At 45.9% G+C, this 21,415-nt stretch overlaps 1 protein-coding gene across 1 annotated transcript; it reads left to right on the top strand.

Annotated features, from left to right (window-relative positions):
* The first annotated feature begins 726 nt into the window (after positions 1-726).
* KLHL38 (kelch like family member 38) lies at positions 727-6,244 on the top strand. The gene is made up of 4 exons (XM_079796515.1): positions 727-891; positions 1,353-2,903; positions 4,384-4,489; positions 5,693-6,244. The coding sequence occupies exons 2-4, from the start codon at positions 1,554-1,556 to the stop codon at positions 5,980-5,982; spliced, it is 1,746 nt and encodes a 581-aa protein (XP_079652641.1). The 5' UTR covers positions 727-891; positions 1,353-1,553; the 3' UTR covers positions 5,983-6,244.
* Positions 6,245-21,415: the final 15,171 nt, after the last annotated feature.

The following is a 21,415-nucleotide window of genomic DNA, read 5'->3' as shown; positions in this document are numbered from 1 at the left end:
AGCCTTTCTAAAAGGAGAAAAAAGGAAAGTAAAACAGAAAAGCAAGCCAGACCTATAAAAAGAATAACTGAAGAGCAATCTGCTGGTGTCTGGGAGAGGCAGTATGATGCAGAAGAGCACGCTGCCCTCACCACTTTAAGACAGAAGCCTCTAGGGTCAAGAGAACAGGCAAAGGTTTGGTCTCCCAGAGCCTGGAACCCCTGGGGTGCTTCACACATATGCAAAACAGCTTTTGTCATGGATCCCATCCTCTCAGAGCCTGGAGGAGGCAATCACAGCCTTCGCCGATGATCCTGCCAGGCAGGTGGCAATAGAAACCCATCCAACAGCACCCCAGCCCACATTCTGGCTTCTCTTGTGACCATCCATCACCTTCCACGTGCCCAGATCCATCGTCAGTAACTATCCAGGCCCCGGCAACCTGTTTACAGACATCTAGAATTCCCAGGCACTTTTAGGACAGTGTACTCAGGATGTTCCCAAGCAGGCAGCAAAGTCTTCTCTGAGAGAAGCCGTCCCTTCAGATCTATTTATGCCGATGTAAACACTTGCCAAGGAAACAAGGCGTGTGGGCATGCGCGGCCCTGCTGGCCCTGGGGTTGCTGCAAAAGGCAACTGGAAAGTCACATGTCCTAACAGTGGAAAATACATATGCAGCTATTCTTAGCCCTGGAATGTATACACCGTCTCCCTGCCCAGCAGTTCTGTCACAAAGCTCTAGAAAACTGTGAAAGCGCCTTTAGCATAAACAAATCCAGAACTCTCCCAAGACCAATCGTTTGTCAACTGAAGGAAAGGCCCAGGTTTATGGTTTCACTTGGAGCCAGAGGTGGAAACTCCGGCGGGACCAGTCGGACCAGGCACCGGTGGCTAGCACTGCCGCCAAGCAAGGTAAACGTCTCTAACGTTTCACTCTTCCGCAGGTGGCCTGCCAGGTGGCGAGCAATAAACCCCGCCCAGGGTGTTACTGGGGCTCTGCTTTCTATTTATCCCATCTTTAAAACAAAAGCCTAACGAATTTGTGAAGTCATGTTTCAATAAATGTATTGCAAAGGTCCCTTTTCATCCCTCGTTTCTGTCTGGTTACCAGAGGGCCACACCCCCCAGAATGACAACCTTGGGGAATGACTAACACCCAGAAAGATGCTGAGATGAGTTCACTAAATAACAGAAGGCTGAGAGTCTGGAGAAAGGCTCACAGACTTCCGCTGGTCAAGTGCACGGGCTGTTATTTTGCTTCCGGCTACCATTTCAGCCCCTAACAATCAGTAACTTCCTACAACCTTCATTGTTTTGGTTTGCTTGTTTTTCCTCAGATTATCTAAAGATGTTATTTGCCTGCTACCTTTCAGAGCAATCATAACCAAAAAGAGAGGTGTCAGCTGTGAGGTCTGGAGTGTGGGTGGCCTCCCTCTGCAATCTTCACTAAGCGATATTCCTGGCGATACCCACACGCACTGGTGAGTGGACACAGATGCTCTAAGTCTCTGTGTTGCCACAGCTAAACCCTCCAGCACGTGCTCCCTCTTGGGACTCCTCCCCGTCTTTGCAGGATGGACGAGTTAGCAGATGGGCTGCTCTTCAAAAACCACGACTTCTCCTCTGACTTGTTGAGGCAGCTCAATGGCTTAAGACAAAGCAGAATCCTGACTGATGTAATCATCTGTGTTGGGGCCTGGGAGGTCCCCTGCCACCGAAACGTGCTGGCCTCCAGCAGCCCCTACTTCCGGGCCATGTTCTGCAGCAACTTCCGGGAGAGCATGGAGGCCAAGGTCCAGCTGAGAGGCATTGACTCCACGACCCTGGAACAGCTCGTCCTGTATGTGTACACGGGGGAGGTGCCCATCACGGCTGAGAACGTTCTGCCCTTGATGGAGGCTGCCTCCATGCTGCAGTACCCCAAGCTCTTTGAGGCCTGCTCCTCCTACCTGCAGAGCCAGCTGACCCCCAGCAACTGCCTGGGTATGATCAGACTCTCGGAGATCCTCAGCTGCGAGACCCTCAAGAAGACAGCCAGGGAGGTGGCCCTGACGTACTTCCCAGAGGTGGCCGCATCTGCTGACCTGAAGGAGCTCTGCGCCTTGGAATTGAGAGACTACCTGGGGGATGATGGGCTGTGCGGGGAGGAAGAAAAGGTGTTTGAGGCCTTCATGGGTTGGGTCAAGCATGACCTCCAGACCCGGAAGCGATACATGCAGGAACTGTTCAAGCTCGTCAGGCTTCCGTACATCCACCCGGCCTTCTTCCACCACTTCATCGCCAACGATGCCCTCCTCCAGTCCTCGCCCTCATGCCAGATCATCTTGGAGATGGCCAGGAGGCAGATGTTTTCTTTGTATGGCACCACCAGTGTCCCAGACCTCCAACCTCCATGGCACGTGCCCCCAAGGAACTCTTACCAAGACTTCCTCATCCTCTTGGGTGGGAGGAAGGACAACCAGCAAACCACCAGGGACGTTCTCCTGTACCACAGACAGACAGGCCAATGGCGGAGCCTCGCCAAACTGCCCACCCGGCTCTACAAGGCCGCAGCCGTTGCCTTGCACCGCAGCGTCTATGTGCTGGGAGGCATGGCCGTGGGCACAGAGAAGAGTGAGCCCAGTCGCCACGTCTACATCTTCTCCCTGAAACTCAATCAGTGGAGGCTGGGACAGCCCATGCTGGCGGCCCGCTACTCCCACAGAAGCACCTCCCATAAGAACTTCATCTTCTCTATCGGGGGGATTGGAGAAGGGCAGGAGGTCTTGGGCTCCATGGAGAGATATGACAGCATCTGCAACGCCTGGGAGAACATGGCCAGCATGCCAGTGGGGGTTCTGCACCCTGCAGTCGCTGTGAAAGACCAAAGACTCTACCTTTTCGGGGGAGAGGACATCATGCAGAACCCTGTGCGCCTTATCCAGGTAAATGGCTGGTCCTTCTCATCATGTAAGTGCATGAGTGTGTGTGTCCCCGCCCCCCACCACGTGCACACACACAAACACACACACATATAAATATTCGCATAACACACACATACACACTTGTCATCTGCAGTGGGGAGGGGGAGACGGAAAAGAAGAAAGAAAGAGAAGGAGTAAGGAAGTTTTAATTTCTATAAGATTTTATCCATTTATGAATTATTTTGTGTAAGATTCATATATGCAAAGGTACATCAGATACAACCATGAATGTAGAGGTGAAGGACATGGACTCTGGACTCAACCAAACCAGTTCTTCTTCTCACTCTAGCTGTGTGACTTTGGGAATGTCACTTACCCTCTCTGAACCTCAATGTCTAATCTGAAAAATGGGGGTAAGTAATGCTACCTACTTCACTGGATGGTTGTGATGATAAAATTTGGTAAACTGATTTTTTAAAAAATAATAAGGCCTTTATATTATGGCAATTACATTTTACACAGGAAGAATTTCCAGTGAATAATACTGGGCCATTTTCCTCCATAAATGAATACTTTTGTTCCTTTTTTCTTATATGAAGTCCATCTTATCTCTCTTGTGCTAAATTCTGCCAGTAATGAACTAATTTACATTTGATATTTAAACTTTAAAATGAGAAAATTACCAGGAAGACAAGTCTGGGAATCCTGATTTGCTCTGTTTCAGAGTGCAGCCCATCTCTGCGCTCTTTTTGCCTTTCCTTGTGCTTCATGTTGTCTATGGTTCTAATGACTCTCAAGCATGCACTGCCCAAGAGCCTTCCTCACTTAGCCCCAGACTTACTCCTGGCTCTAAGGCCCTCTCGGATACACTGGAACAATTAGACATTTAAACATGAGCTAGAAATGAAAGTAACTGAAAAAGCGCTGGTTTCATGACTATCCAAGTTGCTCCATTTCTCATTAAAAGAAAAAATTGTTCCAAGCAAGGTAAGCAAACACATGCTACAATGCATAACTCCTGGTCCACTCTATAGAAACACAGCCTCTGATCTCAGGAGGGTCACATGAAGATCAATTTCTAGTAATATTCTTCTTTCTGTTATTTAACTATATTTTTATTGATAGTAATATACCTACATTCTAAAAATTGGAAAAAAGGTGAAAAAAATCACTCCTATTTCACCCTTTTATTATCACTTTTTAAGGAGGACCATGTTTTGTCAAATATGTTTTTATTGATTTTAGAGAGAGAGGAAAGGAGAGGGAGAGAGAAACATTGATGAGAGAGAGAAACATCAATCATCGATCGGTTGCCTCCTACACACACCCCGTTAGGGATTGAGCCCACACCCAGGCATGTGCCCTGACAGGGAACTGAACCTCTTGGTGTATGGGAAGATGCTCAGCCAACAGAGCCACACCTTCCGGGGCTTAATTACTACTTCTGTCTTTTAAAAATATCACTTTAAAATACAGTGCCATGATTCTATTTCCCCCTCAGGTTTACCACATTTCCAGAAACACGTGGTTCAAAATGGAGACGAGAATGATCAAGAATGTGTGTGCCCCCGCAGTGGTGCTTGGGGAGCGGATTGTCATCGTGGGAGGTGAGTTTGAGCAGAGAATCGCCAGGCTAGGCACAACTTGGCATCTCCCGTGGAAAAAGGGTCACTAATAGACAGACGTTGTTCTACAAGACTGTCTTTGTAAAATCACATCCCTCTAGCTGAGGGAGTGTGGACAACTTGACAAAGTTCTTTTCCCCTCCAGAAGTTTCTCCCTGTCATGTTCTGTAAACAGGAATGAAATAATGCCTTATTTCACAGAGTTGTTGTGATAATAAAACATACTCACGTATTGAAAGCACGTGGCATATTCCCAGACACGTGGCAAATACTCAAAACACGTTTGCTCTTGTTAATATTAGCTACTGATGGATCATTCCTCTGTAATCACAGTATAGTGTCATGGTTAAGAGGACTGGTGTGGGGTCAGACAGATCTGGGTTCACATACTGACTCTGCCACTCCCTGGCTGTATACCCTTTGGCAAGTTATTACTCTACTAGAGGCCCGTTGCATGAAGATTCATGCAATAGGCCTTCCTTCCCCTGGCTGCCAGCACCGGTTTTCCTCTGGCACCCGGGACCCAGGCCTTCGCTCTGGCCGCCGCCTTCAGTCTTCTCCAGCCGGAGTGCCGCTCCTGTAGCTCCCTCCGCACCCCCCTCCCCGCCATCCCCCTCATAGCAGGCGTTCTGCCCCACCGCTCTGTGCCTGTGTATGCAAATTAACCCGCCATCTTTGTTGGGTTAATTTGCATACTCACTCCTGATTGGTTTGTGGGTGTCATGGAGGTACAGTCAATTTGCATATTTCTCTTCTATTAGTGTAGATTGTGCCTCAGTTTGCTCATCTGTACAATGGAGATCCTCAAAGGGCCTACCTGATAAGGTTGTTGTGGGGACCCATGAGTTTCCAAAGCTTCCTTTTTTGGATTGTTGTAGCTCTGGAGAGGGCATGTGAGAGGGATGAAGAAACCAGTGAGGCTGAGAAAGTCCGTGGAATCAGGAGGCTGCTCCCCATTGAAAACGGGCTATGTGCCGCCTTAACTTGGGGTTAGGGATGCAGGGGCCAAACCCTATCCCTGCTGCACACTAAACCTTGGGCAGGTTATCGAAACATTTCCATGCTGTAGTTCAGATTCCAGCCTCAGTGTCAGGCGAGGGCAGAGATCAGACACATTCCCAGACCACTGACCTCTACTCCCAAATGAGCAATGCTGACCTTGCTGATATACCACTTGGCTTTCAGGTTACACAAGGAGGATTCTAGCTTATGACCCTCAGTCCAACAAATTTGTCAAATGTGCAGACATGAAAGACCGGAGGATGCACCACGGGGCGGCGGTGATGGGGAACAAGCTCTACGTGACAGGCGGCCGGCGGCTGACCACGGACTGCAACATCGAGGACTCGGCTTCCTTTGACTGCTACGACCCAGAGACAGACACCTGGACATCCCAGGGACAGCTGCCTCACAAACTCTTTGACCACGCCTGCCTCACTCTCCAGTGCATTCCCCACACCTCCACCTTCTCCTGAGGTCGATCAGAAACCAAAAAATCGGCTGTGTTAGTCCAGATGCTTTTGTTGCAAGAGACAGAACCCAACTCCAAAAAGCTTAACCCTAAACAGGTGTAGCGAGAGCTCACAAGACTCAAAGTTCCAGAGTATGGAGGCCTGGAATCAGGCCTATTGTTGGCAAAATTCTCTCTCTCTCTCTCTCTCTCTCTCTCTCTCTCTCTCTCTGTCTGGCTTTGTTCTCCACACCGTGTGAGAACAAATCCAGACTCACATTCTCTAGCTTAGCATCTTCAAGAGAAACTTTACCGTTATCCATATATTAACCCTAAAAAGAAATAAACAATGCTGTTTGGCCCTTTCTGAATTCCATGCAACCTCTTGAGCCAATCACTATTTCCAGGGATCATACTACCATAACTGGCTAGTCCTGGATGGCGTCCCTACAGGCAGAGGTGGGGTTAATGATCGTTGACAACCTATCTGAATGGCACTTAATGGCATAGAAGTGGTTCCCCAAAGGAAGACATGCTGGGCTGACAAAAGCCATATCTGCCCAGAACACCATGGAGACTGGGAGCAAGAGGGCGAAGAGCCCCTGGAAGCCGTTGGTCCGGGTGGCAGCATGAGCAGTGGCCACGGCTGAGTGTCTCTGAGACCAGGGATGCGGTGCGTTGGAATTCCAGAAAGTATGTGCAGCTCCATATCTAGTGTTTGCAGCATTGTCTGTGCTGCCAGAATGAAGTTTGCTTCTGTTGCCAAGAGATGTTTTTCCCCAGCCTCTGGGGAGCTATAAACCTGCAGAATTAATCAGGATTTTCATTTTGGTAAATGTTATGAGAATTGCTCTTCTGAGGAAAGCCAACGAATTCCTTCAGAGATTACAGCAATTACTGCCCTCCCAGTGCTGGGGCTGACTTTCCCTGTGGCCTTCTTTATCTCCAAGTGCCTCCCACGCTGGGCCCAGTCCCAAGCGCAGGAATAAGCTGAAGCTGGAGGCACATTACAATCACCTGGGAAGATGGTTGGACATGGGACCGAACCCCATTGGAGAGGGGCAGATGGGGATTCTCGAGGCGGGGCCCGGAGCTCTATAGTTTTGAAAAGCATCCTAGGTCATTATAAGGTGCAGTCAAAACCACCTCATCTGCGGGCACTGAAGACCTTCATATGCTGGTCCCATCCCCATCCTGTCCCGGCCTGCCCTGTCCCAGCCCAGCGGTGTACGCAAAGTCCTCTCCCCACTAGGGAAGCATCTGGAATAAGTCTTGCTGCCCTGAGTCTGGCACCACAGGTCCATGCTCTGGACTTTTCATGTGTGACAGAGCCTCCCCCCACCCCTAAGAGATCTTTAATTATAAGAGATCTTTATTATTTCCCCTTCCTCTCTCTTGTCTGAGGGCCTTTTCACTTGCAATTGCCCCTGCCTAATAAACACCTCTCTCACCTCTTCACCTTACCTAATTTCAATTTATACCTTCCCCACCAGATTAAAAGTCACTGCATCAAGGAGGCCTTTCATGTACCCTCTCCCCGCTCCCCTCACCCGAGCCTGGGTCAGCTCGCCCATTAAATGTTCCCATTGTCCCCTCTACTTTCTGTATTTTTTTGCTTTTTAATCCTCACCCGAGGATATTTTTCCATTGATTTTTAGGGAAAGTGGAAGAGAGAGGGGAAAACAGAGAGAAACATCAATGTGAGAGAAACATATCAATTGGTTTCCTCCTGCATGAACCACAACCAAGGCCCAGGCTAGGGAGGAGCCTGCAACCAAGGTACATTCCCTTGACTGGAATTGAACCCGGGACCCTTTGATCCGCAGGACAACACTCTATTCACTAAACCAAAGTGGCTAGGGCTACTTTCTGTATTTTTATCTTTGAGACTCTTACCCTATTTATAATTACTGTTCCCTCTAGACGCTTACATCTGCCCTTTTCTCTACATTCCCAGGGCTAGTCTCAGTATTAGCCACATACATATAGATTTTCAATAAATATATGGTAAATGGATTAATAATTAGTCAATGAATATCAAGGCTGGATCTACAGTCGTGTATGTAGGCACCAGTTGAAGTAGCCCAGATCCTCTACTCAGATTTGATCCTGTCCTCTCTTTTCTCTCTCTTTACCATCCTGAACTGAGTTTGATGAGTCTGGGTGGGGGACTAAGAGGCATGGCCTGCCTTGCTCAAGCCTGGAGGATAAAGAGAGCTTTGTCTAAAAAGGATCCCATTTGCCCCCCATTAAAAGCGGGACTCTTGCCCAGCAGTGTAGCTCAAAGATTGAGCATCAGCCTATGAACCAGGAGGTTGCAATTCAACTCCCAGTCGGGGCATATGTCCAGGTTTCAGGCTTGATTCCCAGTGTCGGGCGTGCAGGAGGCAGCTGACCGATATTTCTCTCTCATCGATGTTTCTCTCTCCCTCTCCCTTCCTCTCTGAAATCAATTTTAAAAATACATTTTAAAAAATTGGGGCCCTAACCAATTTGGCTCAGTGGATAGAGCATTGGCCTGCGGACTGAAGGGTTCCGGGTTCGATTCTGGTCAAGGGCATGTACCTTGGTTGCGGGCACATCCCCAGTAGGGGGTGTACGGGGGGCAGCTGATCAATGTTTCTCTCTCATCGATGTTTCTAACTCTCTATCCCTCGCCCTTCCTCTCTGTAAAAAAATCAATAAAATATTTTTTAAAAAAAAGTGGGACTCTTGCCTGGCAGGTGTGCCTCAGTGGTTGAGAGTCGACCCATGAACCAAGAGGTTGATGGTTCGATTCCTAGTCAGGGCACATGCTCAGGTTGCACGCTCGATCCCCAGTAGGGGGTATGCAGGAGGCAGTCGATCCATGTACCTCATCGATGTTTCTCTCTCTCTCCCTTCTCCCTTCCTCTCTGAAATCAATAAAAATATGCCTTTTTAAACATTTTTTTTTTAAGTGTGACTCTTGCTGTCATTAAACTCCTTCTGGGATCTCCAAAAATCCTTCCGTCAGAGACTTGCTAACTCCCTGACTTTCTGTCCCTCCGTCTCCGTCCAGTACTTAATAAGCTGCCAGCCTTAGTGGCTACTCGGAGCTCGTCCAAGTCCCCCCGGGGCAGAGAACAACTATGTAAATTGCCCACTGGGTTCTATAAAGAAAGATGGCGCCAGGGCCAGACACATTTGGACACGTGGCTGGCCAGCTTCGTGAATCAGATAAGACACCTCTGCGGCAGGTACATTCGCACAGCGGGGCATCCCACCGGCCAAGCCCCTTACTGAACTGGTTGCAAAACAACCCTCAGGACACGCAGCATCCTTTCCGATCTGCTGAGGAGGATTCAGTCCAAAAAGAGAGAGAAGCTTTTGGCACCAGGCCTCCTTGGTCTCCCCAGCTGAGCAGAGAGCCACGGTACAGAGCTGAGGTCAAAATATATTTAGCCGGCTGCAGTTAAACTAAAACATTTTAAGTTAAAAAATGTCAACTCTCCTGATGAATCATTTCAACAGGCAGAAAGGGAAGGGGGAAGGAAGCAGAGCAAGGTCTACGCAAGAAAAAACACTAATGAAAATATCAAACACCCGTCCCAACATAAACCATGAACAGGACAGGAGCCTGACAGAGCCACAGTGACAGACGGAAGGAGCTGCAGCGGGGAGAGTGGGAAGCGGGGCCCTGGAAACCTCGCCCAGCCCAGACCTGACTCCCAGCAGGCGTCCTGGGAGAAGTCCCGCCAGCAGGCCATTCCCTGACCGAGACGTGGCCATCCTCAGGCAGGGCAGCACGGCCCCGGCAGGGCGGAGCTGCTGGCATGCTGGCCACACCCCGTTCAGAGCCTTCCTGACGCTCTCCCCATGAGCAGTGGTGGCTCTGAAGGTGAACCCCCTGACCTGGAGCCTCCGGTGTCCCCTCCAGGTGGCCTCTTGGTTGTGACCCTGCCTCTTCTGCATCCACTCTCTCTGGTGAACAACAGAAAGTCCCCAGTATCCACGTCTTTAAAACCAAAGATCCCAAATCAGCTGAATTTACTTTTGCCACCTGTAAAAAAAACTGTAACGCCCCAGAGGACAAGGACTGTGACAGGTTTTACTCCAACACGTTGTCCTTCTTAGGATGTCTGACACCCCGTGCCTCACTCCAACATGCTTTGCATGTCCATGCCTCTGTGCCTTTGCTTATGCTATTCCCTCTGCTATGATGCCTTTCCCTGCCTCCCCTGGCCTTTGTTTCCTCTGTGGAGCCTTCTCCAACCTTTGTCCCCTCCCTCCCTTTATTCCAGCTCCTTTCACATTGTAGCGCCATAGAGACGTGTTGAATGAAACTGAAGGGGAGCTCTTCAGGGGGCAATGTTAAGACCTGGTTCCCTATGAACCACTAGGCCAAGTTCAGTCAGTACCTGGCACACAGACAATGCTGACGTATTTGTGGAATGAATCAGTGGATGCATATTTAAATGGGTCCTACACACCATTGGAGTGTCCAGCCTGCTCTCGGTGAAAACAGGCCTTATCTGACACATTGGGGTTTAAATCAGGTAGGAACAGATGGCGTCTAACCTCTCAAAAGGGTAATTGTGGATCTACCTGACAACAATGAAAAATAGATCTTAGAGTATGAGATGTGACAGGAAGATGAATACATGGCTATTTGCCCTGGAACCCTATTCAAGACGAGCACAAAGTGCATAGCCATAACAAACTACCACAGATTTGGTGGCTTAAAAAACAGAAATGTATTCTCTCACCGTTCTGGAGGCTGGAAGTCCAACATCAAGGTGTCGGCAGGGCTGTGCTCCCTCTGAAGGCTCTAAGGGAGGGTCCTTCCCTGTGTCTTCCAGCTCCTGGTGGCTCCTGGAAACATTGCCATCCTTGATTTATAACGGCATCACTCTGGTTTTTACCTCCATCATCGCATGGATTTCTCTTCTATCTCTGATTGGATGTAGGGACCATCCTTGTCCAGTATGATCTCATCTTGATCCTTACCTTATCATATCTGCAAAGAGCCTGTTTGTATTTATGGCCACATTCTGACGTTCTGTGTAGACATGAATCTGGGAGAGGCACTATTCATCCCAATAAGGATACCAACTCCTGAAGAAGGCATCCTTGATGCATCCTCACCCCACTCTGCCTCATCCTCACAGGCCACTGTGACTGTGACTCATCCTCAATTCCCTCTTGTCATCAGGGACATCTGCTGGGTGGGGACGTCTTTCACTGCTGTAGCATGGGGCCTGGCACTGAGAAGAATCTCAGCAAATGTGTGTTGAAGTGAAACAAACCATTTCACGGGGACTAGCAATTTTTTAATAAACTCCAAAGACAATGTATACAAGACACAGCTTCTGAGCCACTTCCCAAAAGTCCAAGATAAGCAACATGTACCAAATGCCAATCAAGGAGTAATTAGGGTCCATGAGATGAAGCCCAGGGTCAGGCAAAAGCAATTATCTAAGAGAAGCAATCTGTTAGCACAACGTCACCCAAAGTGTCCTGTTCTCAGTGTTGACAACATAAGCCTTTGGGGTGACGTCAGGAGAGGCTGCACCTCAAAGCAGAAGCCAATCCTGAGGGTGCTGGGGGAGGGGATCTGGTTTCTGAAATGTCAGCTCTCACGCAATCTTATAGGAATTCTAGGCTCCCATTCAAGGGCCACGTCATTCCCTTCTTGTGGGGAAGTTGGGTTTTGTTTCCCTAAAGATATCCACAAGTCCCTTTTGCTCTTCATTGCACTTGTCTGACTTAATTAGGATTCCAGGGCCTGTGGTCCAGAATTTCCCAGTAATGCTTCCACAACAAGCCAATGGGCCATAAAATGGTGCTTTGAGGACAGAGATCCAAGAATCTGAGGTGCTTGTGAATTAGGAAGACGTAGGCACAGAGGTATGTCCTATTCAATTGCAGTTTCCCCCAAAAGACCTGTCAGCTCCATCCACATTCAGAGACAAGAGGCCACCTCAGGGCAACCGCATAATCAAATCCTTCTGAAAGGGACTGGGAGGGGAAGCAATGTGGAGACATCTGTGCTTCAGATAAGACCAAAGAGGAAATAATACAATTCATTAGCAGAGCCTCTGAGGCACTTATCTTTTGTAGAGTGTTTGAGACGAAAACAGAATTCGTCCCCACTTTGGGTATAGATTTATTTGGCGTACTTATCTGCAAGTCAAAACTAAGAATGCTAATGTGTTTGAGGGAGCCCTGATACTTCTACACTCAAGGAGATTAGTCCTAACCGGTTTGGCTCAGTGGATAGAGCGTCGGCCTGCAGACTGAAGGGTCCCAGGTTCGACTCTGGTCAAGGGCATGTACCTTGGTTGTGGGCACAGCCCCAGTAGGAGGTGTGCAGGAGGCAGCTGATCAATGTTTCGCTCTCATCGATGTTTCTAACTCTCTATCCCTCTCCCTTCCTCTCTGTAAAAAATTTAAAAAAAAAAGACGGAGACCACCAGTGTCTATGCAAATGGGTGTAACAATTAGCCCTCAAAAAAAAAATGTGGGGTGAATGAGTGGGTCAGTAAGTAATAATGGCTAATATTTATTGCCCATTTACTAAGCACTGTCCCTATATTACCTAGTTCGGTTATCACAAGAACTTCCAGCACCTCCTCAGCACCCACCCTGACCACCCTATCTAAAGTAGTCTCCAAACCACCCATTGCATCAGTCTCTCTCACCCCTTGTTTCTTCTCTTCATACCTTTTATCATAATCACTTATTATTTTATTGGCTTTCCTGAGTTTATTTAGTTGATGTCACCACCAGAATGGAAGGTCCAAGAGGACCCAGAACATGAATGCCTTGTTCATATCTGTTACCCTATTTCCTAACACAGAGAAGGCAATCAACAAAGATTGCTGAATGAATGAATGAATGAATGAATGGCAGTCCAGGCATTTAAGATTTAAGAAGAGAGAAGGTAAGTTTTCAGAATGGCACCTGGAGTGGGGAGCGGTGCAATATGAGAAAGGGGTTTACTGGCCATGGGGAGGGCGTATGGTCTTTTTCCAGGTGAGTGCTACATGAAGATCACTCGCCTGGCAGCCATTGGAAAGATGGAGAAGTTCAGACAGTTTAGATGGGAGGCTATTTTGGTTCCCAGGAGGGAAAATGAGCTATGGCTACAAATGTAAAGGGAGGGGAGGGCACATGAAATGTGAATCCACAGGGAACTGGTCACTAACTGGACATGGAAAGGGGAGGAAGAAGGAAGAGAGAGACCAGTTGTGAGCCTCGGTGACCCACAGGATGCCTGTGCACAAAACAAAAGGAAGGGAAGTCTGTCACAGAGCCACCAGCCGGGAGGTGAAAGCTTCGAGACCAGTAGGGAGCCTTCCCAAGCCAATAGGATGCTCCTTGCCCAGAGAGTTTGTCCAAGTCCTGAAGATCTGCATTCTTGCCTACAGTTTGTCTCCCCTGCTACATCTTAGGCGCCCATCCTTCAGAACCCCTTTTAAAACTCCCTAGCGACCACTGAAAACATCCTGACAATGGTTTGTGTTGTGATCTTTCACGTCTGAGGAAGAACCTCTCAGGCAGTATCTGGGTAGATGAGAGCACAGATTGAGCCAGAGTGCCTGGCTCTGCTCTTCACTGTTCTGTGTGGCCTTAGGAAAATTAACCAACCCCTCTGTTGCTCAGTTTTCTCATCTCTAAAATGGGGATTCTGATAATACCTGCCTCCTCACAGAGTTTTTGAGAGGATTAACTGAATTAATATATGTAAGTGCTGTCCTCGTGTTAGCCGTTATTACCATTATGGTTATTAAATATAGGCACTGAAAAGACCCATTTGATGGCTGTGTGACCTTGGCTGTGTGTTAAGGTATCTTAACTTCTATAGGCATCCGTGTCTTCTTTGGTCAAATGAAAATGACAGTCTGTGGTAGTATGAATCATAGCCCCTCCCCCCCCCCCCACAGGATATAACCTTATTTGGGAAAAGGATCTTTGCAAATGTAGTTTTGTAAAAGATCTCAAGATGAAATAATCTTGGATTATCTGGGTGGACCCCAAATCTAATGACGTGTCCTTATAAGAAAAAGGCTGAGGGGATTGAAACAGAGGAGAAAGCCTTGTGAAGATGAAGGCAGAACTCGGAGTTCTGCAGCCAAGGAATACCTGAAGTCATGAGAAACTGGAGGAGGCCAGGACGAGTTCTCACCTCTGACCTAGAGCCACTGGAGGGAGGGCAGCCTTGCTTTTTGGACTGAGAGAATACATTTCTGCTGTTTTAGGCCACCAAGTTTGTGGCCATTTGTTGCAGCAGCCACAGGAAACTAATACACTCCCTCAGAGGGTTGCCACAGGGATTAAAAAAGGTAACGTCCATAAAGCAGCCAGCACTCAACAATTCATAACAATTATTGTTATAATTTACTTCCCCTCTCTGGACCTTGACCTCCCCACTCATGAAATAAACATGTTAGATGGGATAAAATATCCAAGGTTTTGCTACCTTGTGCTGGCTCCTTTACCACTCAACTCCATCACAAGGCAGGTTGGGACCATATTAATTCCTTGTCCCCCTTCTATTCCTAACTCCAGGGATCCATGATGGAGAATATCCCCAGTTTACAGGTCTTAATACCTCTATGTCCACCAGGGAGGAGCTGGGCACTTGTCTCGATCCTCATCTTCAACACTGGGGGTGATAATGAGACCACAGAATCTGAAGTCACCATCCAGATCTTCCAACATGAAAGAAGACCCCAGGCAAGTTGCTCAACCCCACTAGGACATCATTGCCCAAATTATATCTTAGGAATTATGATATTCCCCTCCTTCTCGGGGCCTGATGAGGAAGAAGCACTTAAGTTGACCATGTAAACGTCTAAAGCAAAAATAGTAAGTATGAACAGTGTGGATAATAACAGATGTAGAAGTAAAACGTACAATGACTTCTTAAATGTGAATGACATTTAAAATTTAAACTAATGATGACATTGTAAATGACAGTGATAGCAGAAAGGATAGGAAGGAGGAGACAGTAATGCCTCATGGGGATGCAATGATCTCTGGCCCCCTAACTATTCTCCCTGGTGCCCTACTCCCCAATTCTAAATCACTCTCCCCCTGCAATCAGAATCAGGATTGGAGAACAATCCTAGCAGAAGTGAGGAAGCGATAGAACCATTTATCTTTCTAAAAGATTAATCTGGCCAGATCTCTTCCTTGCTTAAATCCCTTCAATGGTTTCTCACCTGGAAGAATTCAAGCTCCGCTTCCGTACCCTTGAGGTCCTTTATGTGTGCAAGAATAAACTGCCTCCACTTGGTTAGGTAGCAAATAGAATGGTAGTGGAGAGCCCCCTCAACTGGCACTCCGTGAAGGCTATTTCTTTTCTGCCGACACCCCCTGTTCTCTTCAACTGGCCCAGATGAGAACTCTCTTATTTGCATATTAAAAAAACAATGTTTAACTATTAGCTATAGCTGTAGATAAATAGAAACAGAGACTAAATAGACCTCGGATTCGGATACTTGGCCACTAGCTTCTCATCGTATGGGGACACAGTGACCTGCTCTTTCATGCCAAAGGCACAGGACACGTTTTCTTTAAGGGCTCACTCCCAGTGAATGTGGTTGAGGCCTTAGTTTCTCACAAAGTTTTCAAGGAAATATTTTTGCCCTCAAAATTGCCTCCTTCTTTTCATCTATAATGATGATTTATTTTATTACTCAGTGATTGAAAATTCATGAAATTTTGTGGTTAGAGCAAAAATGTGTCACACGATTCCATATGCCCATACAGTGGGGCTGAGAAAACCTGACAGTGAAACCACCATTTCTCCTCCCAGAGTTTAATGGGCCTCCAACCTCATTTTTTTAAACTTATTTTTCCCCTTAATAAAAAACACACATTGCTTTCTTTAAAAAAATCTTGTCGATATAAGGCTCTATAAATAAATATAATGCTCAAAACAGGGTACTTTCTTAGACTAGTTTCAAGATTCAAATTCTCAAATGATTCATAAAAATGATGCTCAGAAAGATAAAGTGATTTGACCAAATTCGTGGTCATTAGCAGAAATGGGGCTTGGACCTAGCACATGATTTCTAGTTCTAGTACACTACTCTACCTACAAACAGGGTACAAAGTCTTATTCCATTTGAATGAGACTTCAGTTATTGAATGTTGGACATTAGAAACTGACTCAGCTTGGAGAAGTCCTCCCCTCATACCATGAAGGAAGACAACAAACACATCAAGAGGGTATGATATGGGAATCATTTCTGGTTCCTCCAAATCATCTCTGACCTTGGTTCAAAGGAAGATGTTGTTGAGAGGGTAAATACGGACAGAGGTGGCTCTCATTCCATCTCCCATTCTCTGAAAAGAGGAAAGGTAGCATATTAGCAGGAATAATTTCCTTGGGCTCCAAGGCCTGAAGTCCACCAGGAGATCATGCTCTACCAGATGAGGACCCTGTCTCACATGCTCAGTTTGGGCGAAAATCGAGTTGTATCATAATGCAAGCCTCATGCCAATTGCATAAATGGATATGTAATCAGTACCTTCTAGAACTCCAGCCAAAAGCACTCCTGACAGCACTTCGATCTTCCTGAATCATCACCAAACCCCATGACTGGATGATTCACTGGCCTCCTCTAGGGTCATGACTATCAGGTGTTGACCCAGAAATGAGAACTAAGTTCATAAGGGGAGAGATGCACTAGTTGGAACTCTGGTTTTTCCAAGGCTTCAACCTAATATTCCTTGGGTTTCTGAAGAGTGATGGAGGCCATGTTAGTCTCTTTCTCATCAATCTAAATAAATGGAAAAAGATAACCAGAGACCAACCAGAAAATATAGGGATTTAGCATTTTGTAAGCTCTGGAATGATAAAAATGATACAAATCCACAATCTCCTATCAAATTACAGAAAACCCAAAAAGCTCTGAAAATTTAGTTTTTTACTTGTTTGTTGTTGTTTTGTATAATTGCAACTGATTCATTTGGTAGCAAATCCTGAGAGCAAAACTCACATAAGATTATTTTTAGTCTTTATTTATCTTTCTTGGTGATGCATAATCATACATTTTGATACAGGAATATTACCATTTGATAATGAGATGCTGAATTAGACCCCAATGGGGTGTTTCAGAATATACCATACTTTATTACTTTAATAAAAGCTGAAAACTTTTACACCAAAACACATCTTGCTTCTAAGATTTTATATAAGGATGGCAGACCTGTAAATCTTCCATTACCATATGTGTTCTGTGCAAAAAGCTCGGGCAAGCAGTATTGTCCCAATTTAACAAATGAATAAACTGAGGCACAGAGAAGTTAAATGACTTGTTATCTGTTGCTGCATAATAAATTACTTCCAAACTCAGTGGCTTGAAACAACAATAAACATGTATTCTTTCACACAGTTTCTGTGGCTCAGAGACTTGAGAGTGGCTCATTGGAGTGGTTCTTGCAAATGGTCACTCATGAGTCAAGATGTCAGCCAGTTACTCAGCATATTTTATGTGAAGGTTTGACTGAGGCTGACAGATCCGCTTCCAAGATGCTCACTCACATGGCTATTAGCAGTAGGCCTCAATTCCTTGTAACGTGGACCTTTTCATAGGGCTCATTGAGTACCCTCCCAACATGGCAACCCCAGAGCAAGTAATCCCAAAAGGAGCAACATGGAAGCTACACTATCTTGTATATCTAGACTCAGAAGTCACATTGCATAATTTTCATAATATTCTACTGGTTACATAGATAAGCCTCTCCAATGTGGGAGGGAACTACACAGAGGACATGAATACCAGAAAGTGGTATCAATGGGAGTCATCTTGGAAGACTGGCTACCACAATTGGGTAAAATCATTTTGTTAATATTTTGATGAAAGTCAGAGAAATTGGTCCAAGGTAATATAGTTGATTAGATGCAGAATAGGACTTAAAGCCAGGCTGACCAACTCCAGAGCCTATGCTTTTAACTATGACATGATACCACATCTTTAATTTATTTGACCACCTTTCTAATATATTATATATTTAAGTAAATTCCAATTTCTTACTATGAATAACACTGAACACTTTCTACAGAAATCTGTACTATGTTTCTATTCCTGTGTCCATGACTGATTAATCTGGGGATCAACAATTGACCCAATCAGGGCACAGTAGAAAGTCTTAGAAGATTCCACCACTGATTTCTTTCTTCCCTCTAAGCACGTGCTACTCCTCACATCAAAAGTTGAATTCTATTTCTCCTATGCTTAAATCTGAGCTGGTCTTAGTGAATTTCTAGACCAATAATATATGGGAGAAGTGATGCTGTCTGACTTCTGAGACTAAGTCAGAAGAAGCTTTGCAACTTCTGATCTGGTCCCTCAGAGAATTTGCTTTTGAAACCCAGCTGCAGTGCTGTGAGGAGGCCAAGCAGCCCCATGGAGAGGCTCATATGGAGAGGAACTGAGGTCTCCCCCCAATGATGGTGGGACTGAGCTCCCAGCTGACAACTGAGAACAACCTGCTGGTCATGTGAATGTGCCATCTTGGAAGTGGATCCTTCAGCTCCATTTCAGCAGCACCAGCTGATGCTGTATGAGCTACCCAGCTGAGCCCTGCCCAAATTCCTGACCAATAAATGATGAGATAAAATTGTGTTTTTAAGTCATCAAGTTTTAAGGTCATTTGTTATTTGCAACAGATAATTGGAAGCCAATCACAGCCTTTCCCAAGAATTTGAAATTTAGGTTGGAGATAAACAGATATCGGAAATTTTAGGATCTGAGTTTCATTAAAGCAACCCTTGGTGTGCATTAGAATCACATGGAAAAACTGTAAAATGTAAAGTTTTAGGCTACCAACCCTTCCCCAAATTTCTGGTCCATTTGGATTGGATAGAGCCTAGGAATATTTTAAGCAAACATTTTGAACAAGCATCCCAGGTGATTCTCATTTCATGGACTAAAACAATTTAGAAACACATACACTTGGACTTTCCCTCACCCTGTGTCCCCAAACTGTCCTTGACTTGAGTCCCTGACAATCCAGTTTTGGCTATTTGTAACCTAACGTCTGGTTAGAACTCAAGTTAAGAAAAGCTCATGTCAATAAAAAACTCAGTAAAGGAGATGGTGGTGCTTGAATCCTCATTAACCCAGAGTTCACTTGAAGACTTAACTATCTTCCTAATTTTAGCATCCTGAAATATCTAGGATTACAAGATTAAAGACCTTTTCAAACTACAATTTGAAATGTGTTTTAATCCTTGTTATTTTTTTTTTCCCTCCAGAAGGCAAATCTCATCAGCCACCTTGGGGATTCTTCTGGATTATATCACAGACAACAGGATTCTCTCAGTAAGACAGGCCGGCTGTGACTGCCATTATCTGCAGACAGAATTTCAAAGGGCTGGTCAGTGTGTGCGAACCCTGGCTGAGGTGACTGCCCTGGGGGAAGGTTTTCTTTGAGGAGCTCAGATAGGAGAGCTGATTTACAGGCACTGGACTCCCACAGTCCTGCTTTAGTCAGACATGGATCGGGTCAAGGTCTGTGTGTTCTTTCCTGCTTGAAGGTTTATTTGGGAACAAGAAAAAAGAGGGGGGTGGATCTCTCTAAGTTAAATTGGTGAACTAGTCACCTCTTCCCACAGCCAGTCCAAAGAGGCAAATACTCTGTACGTGGGCATTTGATGGGGCTCAAAGTGGACTTTTTAAATATAGAGTCAACGCTAGCAAACTTGGGTAGTAGGTGAAATTTATTTCAACAACCTGCTCCCAACTCTGTTTTTAGTAACACCCCTCTCGTTACTTTACCATCTAGCTTCATTTTTTCCTTTGTTCCTCAGTTGCTCCCCAAACTATGGTTCCCTACCTAGAAGTGGCTTACTCAAGGAAGTACCTGAAAACTCTTAAAGTGTTTTCTCCTTTTTCTTCACTCTTTCTTCAATCAACCCACTCCCTCCATAAAAACATACCCTTCTCAGTTTCCATTCTCTCTGGACCCTTTCCACACCTCTCCAATGTGATGACTCATTCTTTTCATAGCACTTAATAGGTGATGATTTTATTATCTTTCATGTTCCAGTTTTGCATTTCCCTCGGGGAAATTGGTAGTTGGAGCTTCAGGCACCCTGGCATTGAGATGAGAGGGTTAAAGCAAAGCACAGCCCTTTTTTTCCTGGCATACTTCAAGGCCCAGCAGAGTCCCAGGCACTAGCTCGGGTTCCTGAGAAGAACTCAGATCTTACGGAAAGGAGAGTACATTCTTAATATGGGTATAATTGAATATAACTGGACTCTGGATTCTGGAATACAAATGAACTTTCCCTGTGACTCAGTACCTATTTATTCTTCCCTGTGCAATTAACAAAGTGTATTTTTTAAATATGAGAAATAAAACCATCTCAAAAGTTAAATCAAAAACTGGAAATCTGAAACTTATCTTCCCAAGCCATTACTGGCACATTCGGGAAGGTGGTCAACATTCAGGGCCCATCACAGCCCTCACCCTGGGCTCCTCATGGAGGAGAAGGAGGCACTGCATCAGACCATGTCACCAAAGCTATCTTCCCAACTGGCCTACCTTGGAACCCAATATTCCCAGCATGACTCCATTTTCACAGGAAGAAATCTGGACTGGAAATCAAAAGGCCTGACTTCTAACCCAGGGTCTGCTGCTAACTGTGAGGTCCTGACTTAACAGTCAAATGAAGAGTACAAACCTTGGAAACTCTCTTCACCCTAAAATGTTCAGCATTCCAAGATTGAAGGCCTCTGTTCAAAATATAAATAAATTCCTTGAAAGGAATGACACATTAATCAACTCTTACCCACTACCCCTTAGCTCAAATGAGCCTCCCAGCTTAGCTTGCCCACTTTCTCACAGGTCCTGAAGGATGCCACAAAGGATGGGTAATTTAAGTAGGGTGATGAGAAGGGGAAGATCTATAAGATGGGGTTTCCTGAAGCAGGAGAGACTGATGGGACACTCTGATGGACCAGGAGGAAACACCAGGCTCTAGACCCTGGTTTTGGAGGTACCAAAAGGAAAGGAAAGCATGGACAAGGCACCAAAAGCTAATTTTCCACATTTCACACTTTTTTCTTGGCTGAACCTAAAGAAAACCTGCAAGGAGTCTGTCCCGGTGAAAGCTTTTTGGAGCCTCACAGAGGCTTATTCAATGGTAAATACCTCCAATAATAATGATCCCAAGGAATTCTAGTCCCATCACTGCCTTGATGCAGGTCAAAGCAGAGGAGTTCTTTTTATTAAGCATCATGTTGGACCAGGCACATTTGCAAAAAAGAGGTTATCATTCCCATCCTATAGGGGAGGAGCACTGAGAAGGTTCACTTGCCCAACATCACCCAGCCAGTGATGGGCACAGACAGGATTTACATCCACGCCTAGGTGAAACCAAAATTCGTGTTCTGTCCACAATGGCCACGAAAGGAGAGTTTTAGCAAATGAGTTTTTGATTTCCATTTAAGTGAGAAACAAAGAAAGTTATGGTT

The sequence above is a fragment of the Cnephaeus nilssonii genome, assembly GCF_951640355.1.
Source record: "Cnephaeus nilssonii genome assembly, chromosome: 18".
NCBI lineage: Eukaryota > Metazoa > Chordata > Mammalia > Chiroptera > Vespertilionidae > Cnephaeus > Cnephaeus nilssonii.
The sequence above is the reverse complement of the archived record's forward strand: the minus strand, read 5'-3'. Positions and strand labels throughout refer to the sequence as shown.

Coding starts and splice junctions, on each gene's coding strand:
- KLHL38 (XM_079796515.1), top strand. CDS start 1,554: ATGGACGAGTTAGCAGATGGGCTGCTCTTCAAAAACCACGACTTCTCC. Junction 2,904..4,383: donor ACCCTGTGCGCCTTATCCAG/GTAAATGGCTGG, acceptor TTTCCCCCTCAG/GTTTACCACATTTCCAGAAA. Junction 4,490..5,692: donor GCGGATTGTCATCGTGGGAG/GTGAGTTTGAGC, acceptor CTTGGCTTTCAG/GTTACACAAGGAGGATTCTA.